Below are 15,076 nucleotides of genomic sequence, written 5' to 3'. Positions count from 1 at the left end.
ATGCTTCGGACTGATTTCAATCTCATATGCCGTTTCCAACGAGAGAAGTTAGTTCTCGAGTTCAGTTCTTCTTTAAGATTCTCTGTGATGTGGCCGTCCTCTCTCACTTCTCCCTCCATTAGCTATGCCCCCTCTCCTCCACAGCCATCCCATAATGCCCCTCAGCATCTCATCTGTCCCTGGGCTCAACACTCTATTGTTGCCATGTCACCCAATAGCAGGAAATGAAGGTTAAACAGCAGAGTGGTGCAGATCAGCCAGTATACAGACTAAAGTGTTTCATTAAGATGTCACCTTCCATTAGCTGTTCAACCTTTGACATGCTGTTTCAGAGGCGGAGACAGGTAGGAGAGATGACTACGAAGGTCTGCACAGAAAAGACTCAGCTGAAAGAATAGAAATATCAAGACATCTGAGATTGGAGATATAGCTGATCAGCGTACATGAACAGGTCTGAACCAGAGGAGGCTGGTGGGAGGAGATTCTAAAGGATGGGCTCATTGTAATGGAATAAATAGAATGGTTTCAAACACATCAAACATATGGAAACCACAGGTTTGACTCTGTTCCATCTATTCCATTCTAGCCATTATAATGAGACCGTTCTCCTATAGCTCCTCCCTCTGGCCTCCTGTAGCCTGAATCCATGATGTTTGGTTTTACCTCCTGACTGTACAGTCTCTCTCGTATCATAGTCTCACCAAGCTCACCTTCTGTCTAATCTCTTCCTCCATCTTAACTGGAGACCCCAGCTCTGCCACCTGTTTCACCCCTTCACTGGCGAAGCCCCTGTACTCCCACAGGACGTAGCTCCTGGAGTGGGATGCCCCGATGAGGGCTGACCAATGATTGGCACGTCCTGTATAGGGGGGGAAACAAAGAGACAATTTGACAAACAAATAAAGTGTGTGTGTGTGTGTGTGTGTGTGTGTGTGCGTGCGTGCGTGCCAGCGTGTGTAGAGGCTGACAGATCGCTCCTGCCTTTGACTGTGCATGTGGCTGGAAGGTCAGTGTTAGTTACAATGTGAGGCCTGCACTACCATTGCTGGAGCCCTCATCATTACTGAGAGAGTTGAGGCTGGAATAGACCCTGTCACACCACATATATATGTGTACAGTCAGGTCAGTCAGGTCCAAAATGATTAGCATCCTTGATAAAAATCAGCAAAAAAGACTGTATAAAAACAATAATACAATACTGAGCTATATTGTATGCTCAACATTTAAAAACATGATTGTATTATTTTATACTAATACAATTGCTCAGAGAAAGACATTTTGTAAAAACTAGTAAAAACAAATAATTAAGATCCCTAAGACTAAGATCCCTCCCTCTCAATGTGTTTTTCAATCTCATAAAACATTTAGTAAAAGGCTCAGTGCCCTTCTCGTCGCAAGGTAAGATATTGAAGGGTATAGAAAACAGGGGTGGCAATAATTTTGACTCAATCTTTTAGAAGAAAAAAAAATAGTGGTTATTTTTTTTTTGTGAGCAATTGCATTAGTATTACATTTTTTTGCATAGCTCAGTATTTGTATTATTTTATACAGTCTTTTTGCTCATCTTTATCAAGGGTGTCATGACTCCCGCCAAAGTCGGCTCCTCTCCTTGTTCGGGCGGCGCTCGGCGGTCGACGTCGTCGGTCTTCTAGCCATCGCCGCTCCACCTTTCATTTTCCATTTGTTTTGTCTTGTTTTTCCGCACACCTGTTTTACATCCCCTCATTACTCTACTTGTATATTATCCTCTGTTCCCCCCATGTCCATGTGTGTAATTGTTTGTTACGTGTCATGTGTGACACTTCATGCTGGTTTCTCATTATTATTATTTGTGTGACGAGTGCGCTATTCGCTTTTGCCTTTGGTGGGAGTGTCGTTTTCGCTATAGTCGGGGTCCGACTGTTTTCCTTCTGCCAAATAAAGTGTGCCTGTTCACTCGTCTCTGCTCTCCTGTACCTGACTCCAGTTCACCAGTTGCACACACTCTTGACCAAGGGTGCCAATCATTTTGGACGTGACTGTACGGTACTGTATATATAACTCTATCAAAAGACAATTGATGCTTGGTACTATGGTCCCTCAGTGCTCTCCTCAGAAACCCTTGAATGTAATTATGTTTTCCATGATCCGATACTATTTGTGAAAGATTCTATATACCGCTGGAGGGAGAGGCGAACTATACAGTTAATCTGTTTAAACCCATCAGGCCCATAGCGAAGCCCTGTGATGTGCTATAATGGACCATAACCCTTCTTATTTCCTGCCAAAACAGCCTCTTCCTGTCTCAAATGATTTATAGAGATTCCTTTCGTAAGCTGTGACTACATAACGCTGACTGCAAGGAATACGTAGGGTCTGTGGTTCAGATCATCGGCTCCAAAGAAGTCACAGTGTCATAACAGCTTTGATCCTGTTTTACTGACCTACGTTGACTGAACACTCTTCGTTTAAATCCCAACAAAACACAAAGAATTGGAGAGGAATCCTCTAAACCACAGTGTGCTGCTTTAGGACATGCAGTATGTCCTGTGTGGCTCAGTTGGTAGAGTGTTGCCCTCACAATGCCAGGACTGTGGGTTTCTTTTACCACGGGGGACCAGTATAAAAAATGTATGCACTCACTCCTGTGAGTCACTCTGGATAAGAGTATCTGCCAAAATATAAGCATGTTACTCGAGTCAACAAACAGTCTAAATATGTCCAGGGTAAAATGTCACCTTCTTGTGTTTCTTCCCCAACCACAATGTCTTGCTTCATTACTGTAATGCAGATCCTTTCACACTCCATAGAAAACGGACAGAGGAGCAACAGGTGGGAGGTTGTACAGTCATGTGGGGGTGTAGATATACTGTATGACCCCAGTGAGGGACTTACTGGGGTAGTCTTTAGGGTGAATCTTCTCCGACCAGTTCCCAAAGAAGGTGACTCTGTACTTGGCCGTCCCACAGGCACAGCATTCCAGAGGGGGCTTTTCTGTGGTCTCCCCAAACACAGCCTCTGAAAGGCACACACATACACATGCACACACACACGCACAAAGAATGGATAACAATGGTGATGTTGCTTGGTCTAATAGAATAGTTGAAGAATATGACTCCATACAGAATGTCCATTATAATCTACGGTAACAGGTCATATAAAAAGGCTGTTCTGTGAGAAGTAACATTGGTATAGGACAGATATGCTGTACCTTTCTCACACAATCTGACGGTAAGGGAGCCTTCATCCTGGAAGTATATGATCCTCTTCTGCACAATGCTGGCCCTGCAGAGGAGAAGGAACAGCAGTCCTTTTATTCACTGACAGCACAACAAAAATACAGCACTCGTGTTAGCACACAACGTCTAGGGGCATCCACAGACACACACACACACTGCCGAGAGCCATAAACTTGTACACGCAACAGAAACTGTTTGCCAATAGCAACGCCCGGCCATTAGAATGCTCCTCTTTCTCTCTCTTGTAGTGCGTAAGGAGTGTCTGTTTCCTCCGAGGAGAGGTGGTAAGACCACCCCGTCAGAGACCACCCCAGAGGCACTGCCAGACCTGCTCCCCATCAACCTCTGCAGAATACCAATGTACAGAGAGCCAGGAGTCCAGACTGAGACTGATCCACAGGACAGCCCATCAACACTGTGACCATTATGACTGCACTCTCTAAAGCTTATCTCCCAGTGAAGAACATTGGCAATGTATCTGGGGGTTGCAGATATGGTGCTGGACTCCTCAAACAGCAGGATCTCAGTGACCGGGAGCCAAAGAGACAAGGTCCAGCCCAAACTGTTTTCCACAGTAGATGGAAACGGAAGCTGTGGATACATCCTCAGACATGCAGCTGTTCTGAAGCCCTCAGTTACATCGTATGGAGCTCAGCAGGGACTTTGTTATAAAGCAACTTGATAATACATTTAATTTATCATTTCACTTTCAAATATGACACAGTAATTGATTAATATTAGACGCATCAAGTTATTAAGGTTCAGATGAGGACAAACTCTGTAAAAAGATCAGTTTAACCCAATGTCAATATCTTAACATTTGTTTTCAGCAATGGGATCCAGTAGCAGTTGGGTAAAATATCCCTGACTAACCCATGACTTGCATGGCTCTCTCCCATGGTTATGTTCTTCACTCCAATGGTTGGGCCAGGCTTCTGTCCAGACCATTAGTTCCAGTGGGAGAGTTTAGGATCCTTTAGATGTGGTTCCACACCCAGGCACATGGGCCCTGGCTTTGAGCTGGGGCTGCATGTCTCCAGTGGTGCTGCCAGCCTGCAACCTATGTGTCACTGAGGAGAGAGGGTGGCTATAGAGAGCAGGAGAGGATGTTTAAAGAGAGCAGGAGAGGATGGCTATAGAGAGCAGGAGAGGGTGTTTAAAGAGAGCAGGAGAGTTTGGCTATAGAGAGCAGGAGAGGGTGGCTATAGAGAGCAGGAGATTATGTTTAAAGAGAGCAGGAGAGGATGGCTTTAGAGAGCAGGAGAGGATGTTTAAAGAGAGCAGGAGAGGATGCTATAGAGAGCAGGAGAGGATGTTTAAAGAGAGCAGGAGAGGATGGCTATAGAGAGCAGGAGAGGATGTTTAAAGAGAGCAGGAGAGGATGGCTGTAGAGAGCAGGAGAGGATGTTTAAAAAGAGCAGGAGAGGATGGCTGTAGAGAGCAGGAGAGGATGGCTATAAAGAGCAGGAGAGGATGGCTGTAGAGAGCAGGAGAGGGTGGCTATAAAGAGCAGGAGAGGGTGGCTATAAAGAGCAGAAGAGGGTGGCTATAAAGAGCAGGAGAGGATGCCTGTAGAGAGCAGGAGAGGATGGTAAAAAAGAGCAGGAGAGTTTGGCTATAGAGAGCAGGAGAGGGTGGCTATAGAGAGCAGGAGATGATGTTTAAAGAGAGCAGGAGAGGATGGCTATAGAGAGCAGGAGAGGATGTTTAAAGAGAGCAGGAGAGGATGGCTATAGAGAGCAGGAGAGGATGTTTAAAGAGAGCAGGAGAGGATGGCTGTAGAGAGCAGGAGAGTATGTTTAAAGAGAGCAGGAGAGGATGACTATAGAGAGCAGGAGAGGATGTTTAAAGAGAACAGGAGAGGATGGCTGTAGAGAGCAGGAGAGGATGGCTATAAAGAGCAGGAGAGGATGGCTGTAGAGAGCAGGAGAGGGTGGCTATAAAGAGCAGGAGAGGGTGGCTATAAAGAGCAGAAGAGGGTGGCTATAAAGAGCAGGAGAGGATGCCTGTAGAGAGCAGGAGAGGATGGTAAAAAAGAGCAGGAGAGGGTGGCTGTAGAGAGCAGGAGAGGGTGGCTGTAGAGAGCAGGAGAGGATGGTTAAAAAGAGCAGGAGAGGGTGGCTGTAGAGAGCAGGAGAGGATGGCTGTAGAGAGCAGGAGAGGATGGTAAAAAAAGAGCAGGAGAGGGTGGCTATAGAGAGCAGGAGACGATGGCAGTAGAGAGCAGGAGAGGATGGCTATAGAGAGCAGGAGATGGTGGCTATGAAGAGCAGTAGAGGGTGGATATAAAGAGCAGGAGATGATGGCTATAAAGAGCAGGAGAGGATGGCAATAGAGAGCAGGAGATGGTAGCTATGAAGAGCAGTAGAGGGTGGCTATAGAGAGCAGGAGATGGTGGCTATGAAGAGCAGTAGAGGGTGGCTATAGAGAGCAGGAGATGATGGCTATAGAGAGCAGGAGAGGGTGGCAATAGAGAGCAGGAGATGGTGGCTATGAAGAGCAGTAGAGGGTGTATATAAAGAGCAGGGGAGGGTGGCTATAAAGAGCAGGAGATGGTGGCTATGAAGAGCAGTAGAGGGTGGCTATAGAGAGCAGCAGAGGATGTTTATAAAGAGCAGGAGAGGGTGTCTGTAGAGAGCAGGAGAGGATGGCTATAAAGAGCAGGAGAGGGTGGCTATAAAAAACAGGAGAGGGTGGCTATAAAGAGCAGGAGAGGATGGCTGTAGAGAGCAGGAGAGGATGGTAAAAAAAGAGCAGGAGAGTTTGGCTATAGAGAGCAGGAGAGGATGTTTAAAGAGAGCAGGAGAGGATGGCTATAGAGAGCAGGAGAGGATGTTTAAAGAGAGCAGGAGAGGATGGCTGTAGAGAGCAGGAGAGGATGTTTAAAAAGAGCAGGAGAGGATGGCTGTAGAGAGCAGGAGAGGATGGCTATAAAGAGCAGGAGAGGATGGCTGTAGAGAGCAGGAGAGGGTGGCTATAAAGAGCAGGAGAGGGTGGCTATAAAGAGCAGAAGAGGGTGGCTATAAAGAGCAGGAGAGGATGCCTGTAGAGAGCAGGAGAGGATGGTAAAAAAGAGCAGGAGAGTTTGGCTATAGAGAGCAGGAGAGGGTGGCTATAGAGAGCAGGAGATGATGTTTAAAGAGAGCAGGAGAGGATGGCTATAGAGAGCAGGAGAGGATGTTTAAAGAGAGCAGGAGAGGATGGCTATAGAGAGCAGGAGAGGATGTTTAAAGAGAGCAGGAGAGGATGGCTGTAGAGAGCAGGAGAGGATGTTTAAAGAGAACAGGAGAGGATGGCTGTAGAGAGCAGGAGAGGATGTTTAAAGAGACAGGAGAGGATGGCTGTAGAGAGCAGGAGAGGATGGTTTAGAGCAGGAGAGGATGGTAAAAAAAGCAGGAGAGGGTGGCTGTAGAGAGCAGGAGAGGGTGGCTGTAGAGAGCAGGAGAGGATGGTTAAAAGAGCAGGAGAGGGTGGCTGTAGAGAGCAGGAGAGGATGGCTGTAGAGAGCAGGAAGGATGGTAAGCAGCAGGAGAGGGTGGCTATAGAGAGCAGGAGATGATGGCAGTAGAGAGCAGGAGAGGATGGCTATAGAGAGCAGGAGATGGTGGCTATGAAGAGCAGTAGAGGGTGGATATAAAGAGCAGGAGATGATGGCTATAAAGAGCAGGAGAGGATGGCAATAGAGAGCAGGAGATGGTAGCTATGGAGAGCAGTAGAGGGTGGCTATAGAGAGCAGGAGATGGTGGCTATGAAGAGCAGTAGAGGGTGGCTATAGAGAGCAGGAGATGATGGCTATAGAGAGCAGGAGAGGGTGGCAATAGAGAGCAGGAGATGGTGGCTATGAAGAGCAGTAGAGGGTGTATATAAAGAGCAGGGGAGGGTGGCTATAAAGAGCAGGAGATGGTGGCTATGAAGAGCAGTAGAGGGCGGCTATAGAGAGCAGCAGAGGATGTTTATAAAGAGCAGGAGAGGGTGTCTGTAGAGAGCAGGAGAGGATGGCTATAAAGAGCAGGAGAGGGTGGCTATAAAAAACAGGAGAGTGGTGGCTATAAAGAGCAGGAGAGGATGGCTATAAAGAGCAGGAGAGGGTGGCTATAAAAAACAGGAGAGTGGTGGCTATAAAGAGCAGGAGAGGATGGCTATAGAGAGCAGGAGAGGATGGTAAAAAAAGAGCAGGAGAGTTTGGCTATAGAGAGCAGGAGAGGGTGGCTATAGAGAGCAGGAGATTATGTTTAAAGAGAGCAGGAGAGGATGGCTTTAGAGAGCAGGAGAGGATGTTTAAAGAGAGCAGGAGAGGATGGCTGTAGAGAGCAGGAGAGGATGGCTATAAAGAGCAGGAGAGGATGGCTGTAGAGAGCAGGAGAGGGTGGCTATAAAGAGCAGGAGAGGGTGGCTATAAAGAGCAGAAGAGGGTGGCTATAAAGAGCAGGAGAGGATGCCTGTAGAGAGCAGGAGAGGATGGTAAAAAAGAGCAGGAGAGTTTGGCTATAGAGAGCAAGAGAGGGTGGCTATAGAGAGCAGGAGATGATGTTTAAAGAGAGCAGGAGAGGATGGCTATAGAGAGCAGGAGAGGATGTTTAAAGAGAGCAGGAGAGGATGGCTATAGAGAGCAGGAGAGGATGTTTAAAGGGAGCAGGAGAGGATGGCTGTAGAGAGCAGGAGAGGATGTTTAAAGAGAGCAGGAGAGGATGACTATAGAGAGCAGGAGAGGATGTTTAAAGAGAACAGGAGAGGATGGCTATAGAGAGCAGGAGAGGATGTTTAAAGAGAACAGGAGAGGATGGCTGTAGAGAGCAGGAGAGGATGTTTATAAAGAGCAGGAGAGGATGGCTGTAGAGAGCAGGAGAGGATGGCTATAAAGAGCAGGAGAGGATGGCTGTAGAGAGCAGGAGAGGGTGGCTATAAAGAGCAGGAGAGGGTGGCTATAAAGAGCAGAAGAGGGTGGCTATAAAGAGCAGGAGAGGATGCCTGTAGAGAGCAGGAGAGGATGGTAAAAAAGAGCAGGAGAGGGTGGCTGTAGAGAGCAGGAGAGGGTGGCTGTAGAGAGCAGGAGAGGATGGTTAAAAAGAGCAGGAGAGGGTGGCTGTAGAGAGCAGGAGAGGATGGCTGTAGAGAGCAGGAGAGGATGGTAAAAAAAGAGCAAGAGAGGGTGGCTATAGAGAGCAGGAGATGATGGCAGTAGAGAGCAGGAGAGGATGGCTATAGAGAGCAGGAGATGGTGGCTATGAAGAGCAGTAGAGGGTGGATATAAAGAGCAGGAGATGATGGCTATAAAGAGCAGGAGAGGATGGCAATAGAGAGCAGGAGATGGTAGCTATGAAGAGCAGTAGAGGGTGGCTATAGAGAGCAGGAGATGGTGGCTATGAAGAGCAGTAGAGGGTGGCTATAGAGAGCAGGAGATGATGGCTATAGAGAGCAGGAGAGGGTGGCAATAGAGAGCAGGAGATGGTGGCTATGAATAGCAGTAGAGGGTGTATATAAAGAGCAGGGGAGGGTGGCTATAAAGAGCAGGAGATGGTGGCTATGAAGAGCAGTAGAGGGTGTATATAAAGAGCAGGGGAGGGTGGCTATAAAGAGCAGGAGATGGTGGCTATGAAGAGCAGTAGAGGGCGGCTATAGAGAGCAGCAGAGGATGTTTATAAAGAGCAGGAGAGGGTGTCTGTAGAGAGCAGGAGAGGATGGCTATAAAGAGCAGGAGAGGGTGGCTATAAAAAACAGGAGAGTGGTGGCTATAAAGAGCAGGAGAGGATGGCTATAAAGAGCAGGAGAGGGTGGCTATAAAAAACAGGAGAGTGGTGGCTATAAAGAGCAGGAGAGGATGGCTGTAGAGAGCAGGATAGGATGTTTAAAAAGAGCAGGAGAGGGTGGCTGTAGAGAGCAGGATAGGATGTTTAAAAAGAGCAGGAGAGGGTGGCTGTAGAGAGCAGGATAGGATGTTTAAAGAGAGCAGGAGAGTATGGCTGTAGAGAGAGGGAGAGAATGTTTAAAGAGAGCAGGACAAGATGGCTGTAGAGAGCAGGAGAGGGTGGCTATAGAGAGCAGGAGAGGGTGGCTATAGAGAGCAGGAGAGGGTGGCTATAGAGAGCAGGAGAGAGTGGCTATGGAGAGCAGGAGAGGGTGGCTATAGAGAGCAGGAGAGGGTGGCTATAGAGAGCAGGAGAGGGTGGCTAGAGAGAGCAGGAGAGGGTGGCTAGAGAGAGCAGGAAAGGGTGGCTATAGAGAGCAGGAGAGGGTGGCTAGAGAGAGCATGAGAGGGTGGCTATAGAGAGCAGGAGAGGATGGCTATCGAGAGCAGGAAAGGGTGGCTATAAAGAGCAGGCGAGGGTGGCTATAGAAAGCAGGGGAGGGTGGCTATAGAGAGCATGAGAGGGTGGCAGTAGAGAGCCCGGAGAGGGTGGCTATAGAGAGCAGGAGAGGATGGCTATAGAGCACAGGAGAGGATGGCTATAGAGCACAGGAGAGGATGGCTATAGAGCACAGGAGATGATGGCTATGGAGAGCAGGAGAGGATGGCTATAGAGCACAGGAGAGGATGGCTATAGAGCACAGGAGAGGATGGCTATAGAGCACAGGAGAGGATGGCTATGGAGAGCAGGAGAGGATGGCTATAGAGCACAGGAGAGGATGGCTATAGAGCGCAGGAGAGGATGGCTATAGAGCACAGGAGAGGATGGCTATAGAGCACAGGAGAGGATGGCTATAGAGCACAGGAGATGATGGCTATAGAGCGCAGGAGAGGATGGCTATAGAGCACAGGATAGCATGGCTATAGAGCACAGGAGAGGATGGCTATAGAGCGCAGGAGAGGATGGCTATAGAGCACAGGAGAGGATGGCTATAGAGCACAGGAGAGGATGGCTATAGAGCACAGGAGAGGATGGCTATAGAGCACAGGAGAGGATGGCTATAGAGCACAGGAGAGGATGGCTATAGAGCGCAGGAGAGGATGGCTATAGAGCACAGGAGAGGATGGCTATAGAGCACAGGAGAGGATGGCTATAGAGCACAGGAGATGATGGCTATATAGCACAGGACAGGATGGCTATAGAGCGCAGGAGAGGATGGCTATGGAGAGCAGGAGAGGATGGCTATAGAGCACAGGAGAGGATGGCTATAGAGCACAGGAGCGGATGGCTATAGAGCGCAGGAGAGGATGGCTATAGAGCACAGGAGAGGATGGCTATAGAGCACAGGAGAGGATGGCTATAGAGCACAGGAGAGGATGACTATAGAGCACAGGAGAGGATGGCTATAGAGCGCAGGAGAGGATGGGTATAGAGCACAGGAGAGGATGGCTATAGAGCACAGGAGAGGATGGCTATAGAGCACAGGAGAGGATGGCTATAGAGCACAGGAGAGGATGGCTATAGAGCACATGAGAGGATGGCAATGGAGGGCAGGAGAAGATGGGTATGGAGAGCAGGAGCTCCATTTAGACCTTCTTCATCTCAATGAGTCACTGCGTCTTTTGTGTTTGTGTAGTCTGAGATGCTCTCTCCAGTTCTGCTATTCTCTTCAAACCTCCAAGAGCTCTATGTGCAGTGCCCTGTGACATAACAGCCTTTGACACTTTAGTATACAAGATAACGTATCACTAATGACAGGACTCTGTAGTGTAGGAGGAGGAGCATCGTTCTGGGATCTCTGCTGTGATATCCTATGAGATTCAGTGGGAGAATGATTGGACCTCTCCTAGCAGTAATTGGAGTTTTATTTGATGTTCGGTGGACAGAGTTGGCAGCCTTATTTATTGGCCTTTGTCTGGCAGTCAGCCCCCTGCTCTGGTACGAGGTAGAGAGCTCTATCTTTACTTTGTCTGGCAGGCAGCCCCCTGCTAGAAAGCTCCTTTACTTTGTCTGGCAGGCAGCCCCCGAGGTAGAGAGCTCTATCTTTACTTTGACAGGCAGGCAGCCCCCTGCTCCGGTACGAGGTAGAAAGCTCTATCTTTACTTTGACAGGCAGGCAGCCCCCTGCTCCGGTACGAGGTAGAGAGCTCTATCTTTACTTTGACAGGCAGGCAGCCCCCTGCTCCGGTACGAGGTAGAAAGCTCTGTCTTTACTTTGACAGGCAGGCAGCCCCCTGCTCCCGAGAGCTCTATCTTTACTTTGACAGGCAGGTAGGAGGTAGAGCTCTATCTTTACTTTGACAGGCAGGTAGCCCCCTGCTCCGGTACGAGGTAGAGAGCTCTATCTTTACTTTGACAGGCAGGCAGCCCCCTGCTCCGGTACGAGGTAGAAAGCTCTATCTTTACTTTGACAGGCAGGCAGCCCCCTGCTCCGGTACGAGGTAGAAAGCTCTATCTTTACTTTGACAGGCAGGCAGCCCCCTGCTCCGGTACGAGGTAGAGAGCTCTATCTTTACTTTGACAGGCAGGCAGCCCCCTGCTCCGGTACGAGGTAGAGAGCTCTATCTTTACTTTGACAGGCAGGCAGCCCCCTGCTCCGGTACGAGGTAGAAAGCTCTATCTTTACTTTGACAGGCAGGCAGCCAGCCCCCTGCTCCGGTACGAGGTAGAAAGCTCTATCTTTACTTTGACAGGCAGGCAGCCCCCCCTAGAGAGCTCTATCTTTACTTTGAGGTAGAGCCCCCTCTATCTAGAAAGCTCTATCTTTACTTTGTTTGGCAGGCAGCCCCCTGCTCTGGTACGAGGTAGAAAGCTCTATCTTTACTTTGTCTGGCAGGCAGCCCCCTGCTCCGGTACGAGGTAGAGAGCTCTATCTTTACTTTGACAGGCAGGCAGCCCCCTGCTCCGGTACGAGGTAGAAAGCTCTATCTTTACTTTGTCTGGCAGGCAGCCCCCTGCTCTGGTACGAGGTAGAAAGCTCTATCTTTACTTTGACAGGCAGGCAGCCCCCTGCTCTGGTACGAGGTAGAAAGCTCTATCTTTACTTTGTCTGGCAGGCAGCCCCCTGCTCCGGTACGAGGTAGAAAGCTCTATCTTTACTTTGACAGGCAGGCAGCCCCCTGCTCCGGTACGAGGTAGAGAGCTCTATCTTTACTTTGACAGGCAGGCAGCCCCCTGCTCCGGTACGAGGTAGAAAGCTCTATCTTTACTTTGACAGGCAGGCAGACGAGGTAGAAAGCTCTATCTTTACTTTGACAGGCAGGCAGCCCCCTGCTCCGGTACGAGGTAGAAAGCTCTATCTTTACTTTGACAGGCAAAGACAAAGTGAAAGCAATACGGTGAGATTTCCATAGCAGATGTTTCTCAGCGCAACATTTATTAGAATAATTTATTAGAATAATACTTGGACCTCTATAAGCTATCTGTTGTATGGGACAGGAATATCAATTAAAAGTTACTATTGTGGACTGAGTTACATCCAGCACTAAGTCAGTGAATGGCAGCACTATTTTCTGTTTTCCAGGCCAGCGGAACGAGAGACAGTCGTATCCGGTGTCCTGTGTGAACTTAAGTATGCTCTCTCTTTTTAAATTCTCTCTTTCTCTCTCTCGGAGGACCTGAGCCCTTGGACCATTCCTCAGGACTACCTGACCTGATGACTCCTTGCTGTCCCCAGTCCACCTGGCCGTGCTGCTGCTCCAGTTTCAACTGTTCTGCCTGCGGCTATGGAACCCTGACCTGTTCACCGGACGTGCTACCTGTCCCAGACCTGCTGTTTTCAACTATCTAGAGACAGTAGGAGCAGTAGAGATACTCTGAATGATCGGCTATGAAAAGCCAACTGACATTTACTCCTGAGGTGCTGACTTGCTGCACCCTCGACAACTACTGTGATTATTATTATTTGACCCTGCTGGTCATCTATGAACATTTGAACATCTTGGCCATGTTCTGTTATAATCTCCACCCGGCACAGCCAGAAGAGGACTGGCCACCCCTCATAGCCTGGTTCCTCTCTAGGTTTCTTCCTAGGTTCTGGTCTTTCTAGGGAGTTTTTCCTAGCCACCGTGCTTCTACCCCAGCATTGCTTGAAGTTTGGGGTTTTATGCTGGGTTTCTATACAGCACTTTGTGACATCAGCTGATGTAAGAAGGGCTTTATAAATACATTTTATTTTATTTGATGTGTTAGGGAAAAGGATCTCTTAAATATCTACAGTGCCTTCGGAAAGTATTCAGACCCCTTGACTTTTTCCACATGTTGTATAATAAAAATCCTCAGCAATCTAAACACAATACCCCATAATGACAAAGTGAAAACATTTTGACATTTTTGCAAACGTATTACAAATAAAAAACAGAAATACCTCATTTACATAAGTATTCAGACCCTTTGATATGAGACTTGATATTGAGCTCAGGTGCATCCTGTTTCCATTGCGCATCCTTGAGATGTTTCTACAACTTGATGGGAGTCCACCTGTGGTAAATTCAATTGATTGGACATGATTTGGAAAGGCACATATCTGTCTATATAAGGTCCAACAGTTGACAGTGTATGTCAGAGCAAAAACCATTCCATTAGGTTGAAGAAATTGCCCGTAGAGCTCCGTGGCAGGATTCTGTCTATTGGGAAGGGTACCAAAACATTTCTGCAGCATTGAAGGTCCCCAAGATCACAGAAGAAGTTTGGAACCACCAAGACTCTTCCGAGAGCTGTCCGCCCGGCCAAACTGAGCAATCGGGGGAGAAGGGCCTTGGTCAGGGAGGTGACCAAGAACCTGATGGTCACTCTGACAGATGTCTAGAGTTCCTCTGTGGAGATGAGAGAACCTTCCAGAAGGACAACCATCTCTGCAGCACTCTACCAATCAGGCCTTTCTGGTAGAGTGGCCAGACGGAAGCTATTCCTCATTAAAAGGAGCCCGTTTGGAGTTTGTCAAAAGGCACCTAAAGACTCTCAGATCATGAGAAACAAGATTCTCAGGTCTGATGAAACCAAGATTGAACTCTTTGGCCTGAATGACAAGCATCACGTCTGGAGGAAACCTGCCACCATCCTTACGGTGAAGCATGGTGGTGGTAGCATCATACTGTGGGGATGTTTTTCAGCAGCAGGGACGGGGAGACTAGTCAGGATCGAGGGAAAGAGGAACGGAGCAAAGTACAGAGAGATCCTTGATGAAAACCTGCTCCAGAGCACTGAGGACCTCAGACTGGGGCGAAGGTTCACCTTCCAACAGGACAACGACCCTAAGCACACAGCCAAGAAACGCAGGAGTTGCTTCGGGACAAGTCTCTGAAATTCCTTTAGCGGCTCAGCCAGAGCCCGGACTTTAACCCGATCGAACAGCTCTGGAGAGACCTGAAAAAAGCTGTGCAGCAACACTCCCCATCCAACCTGACAGAGTTTGAGAGAATCTGCAGAGAAGAATGGGTGATACTCCCCAAATACAGGTGTACCAAGCTTGTAGCACATACCCAAGAAGACTCAAGGCTGTAATCACTGCCAAATATGCTTCAACAAAGTACTCTTAATACCACAATGGGTTTTTCACCTCTTGCTCATCTACATAAAGAGAAAATTGGGAATACAATCATGTAAAACCCTAGTTCTCTCTTTCTCTCTCTCATGGCTCCTTGGCCTATTCTAATTGATTTGCTATCATGGCTCTTATGTTGATAGATTGCACTGAGCTCTCAGAAAACGCTAGGTAATCACAATTGCTGCCGGAGTGACCAGTAGAGTGATAAGCCATGGCCTCATTATGTACTAACGCACCAGCAGAAGGACAATCGGCGGTAGTAGTAAGATGAATAGAATTTAATGTTACTCCTACAGCTGTTTCGAATGTCACAGACTGAAATAAGACTTGCGCTTGCAGAGGTCAGATCACTAAAACCGTCCGCTCTTTCTTGGTCCACTGGCATTCTTTGTCAGTGGCTCTTCCTGCTACTTACGTTCCTTCTGTAAACTTCAGTGAACAGAGGAAGAGGGGATGTCAGTGGTGGT

The 15,076-nt window shown here is 48.1% G+C and overlaps 1 protein-coding gene across 1 annotated transcript in view; it reads right to left on the bottom strand.

The window, feature by feature from the left end:
- LOC115134023 (spondin-1-like) overlaps positions 1-15,076 on the bottom strand; it is a 144,295-nt gene that overhangs the window by 78,156 nt on the left and 51,063 nt on the right. The window contains exons 4-6 of the mRNA XM_029667554.2: positions 3,191-3,264; positions 2,875-2,997; positions 711-859 (exon numbers count right to left, since the gene is read on the bottom strand). Of these exons, the coding sequence (XP_029523414.1) occupies positions 711-859; positions 2,875-2,997; positions 3,191-3,264 (346 nt within the window). The remainder of the gene's footprint in view (positions 1-710; positions 860-2,874; positions 2,998-3,190; positions 3,265-15,076) is intronic.

This window comes from Oncorhynchus nerka, linkage group LG9a (assembly GCF_034236695.1).
Source record: "Oncorhynchus nerka isolate Pitt River linkage group LG9a, Oner_Uvic_2.0, whole genome shotgun sequence".
Classification (NCBI taxonomy): Eukaryota; Metazoa; Chordata; class Actinopteri; order Salmoniformes; family Salmonidae; genus Oncorhynchus; species Oncorhynchus nerka.
The sequence above is the reverse complement of the archived record's forward strand: the minus strand, read 5'-3'. Positions and strand labels throughout refer to the sequence as shown.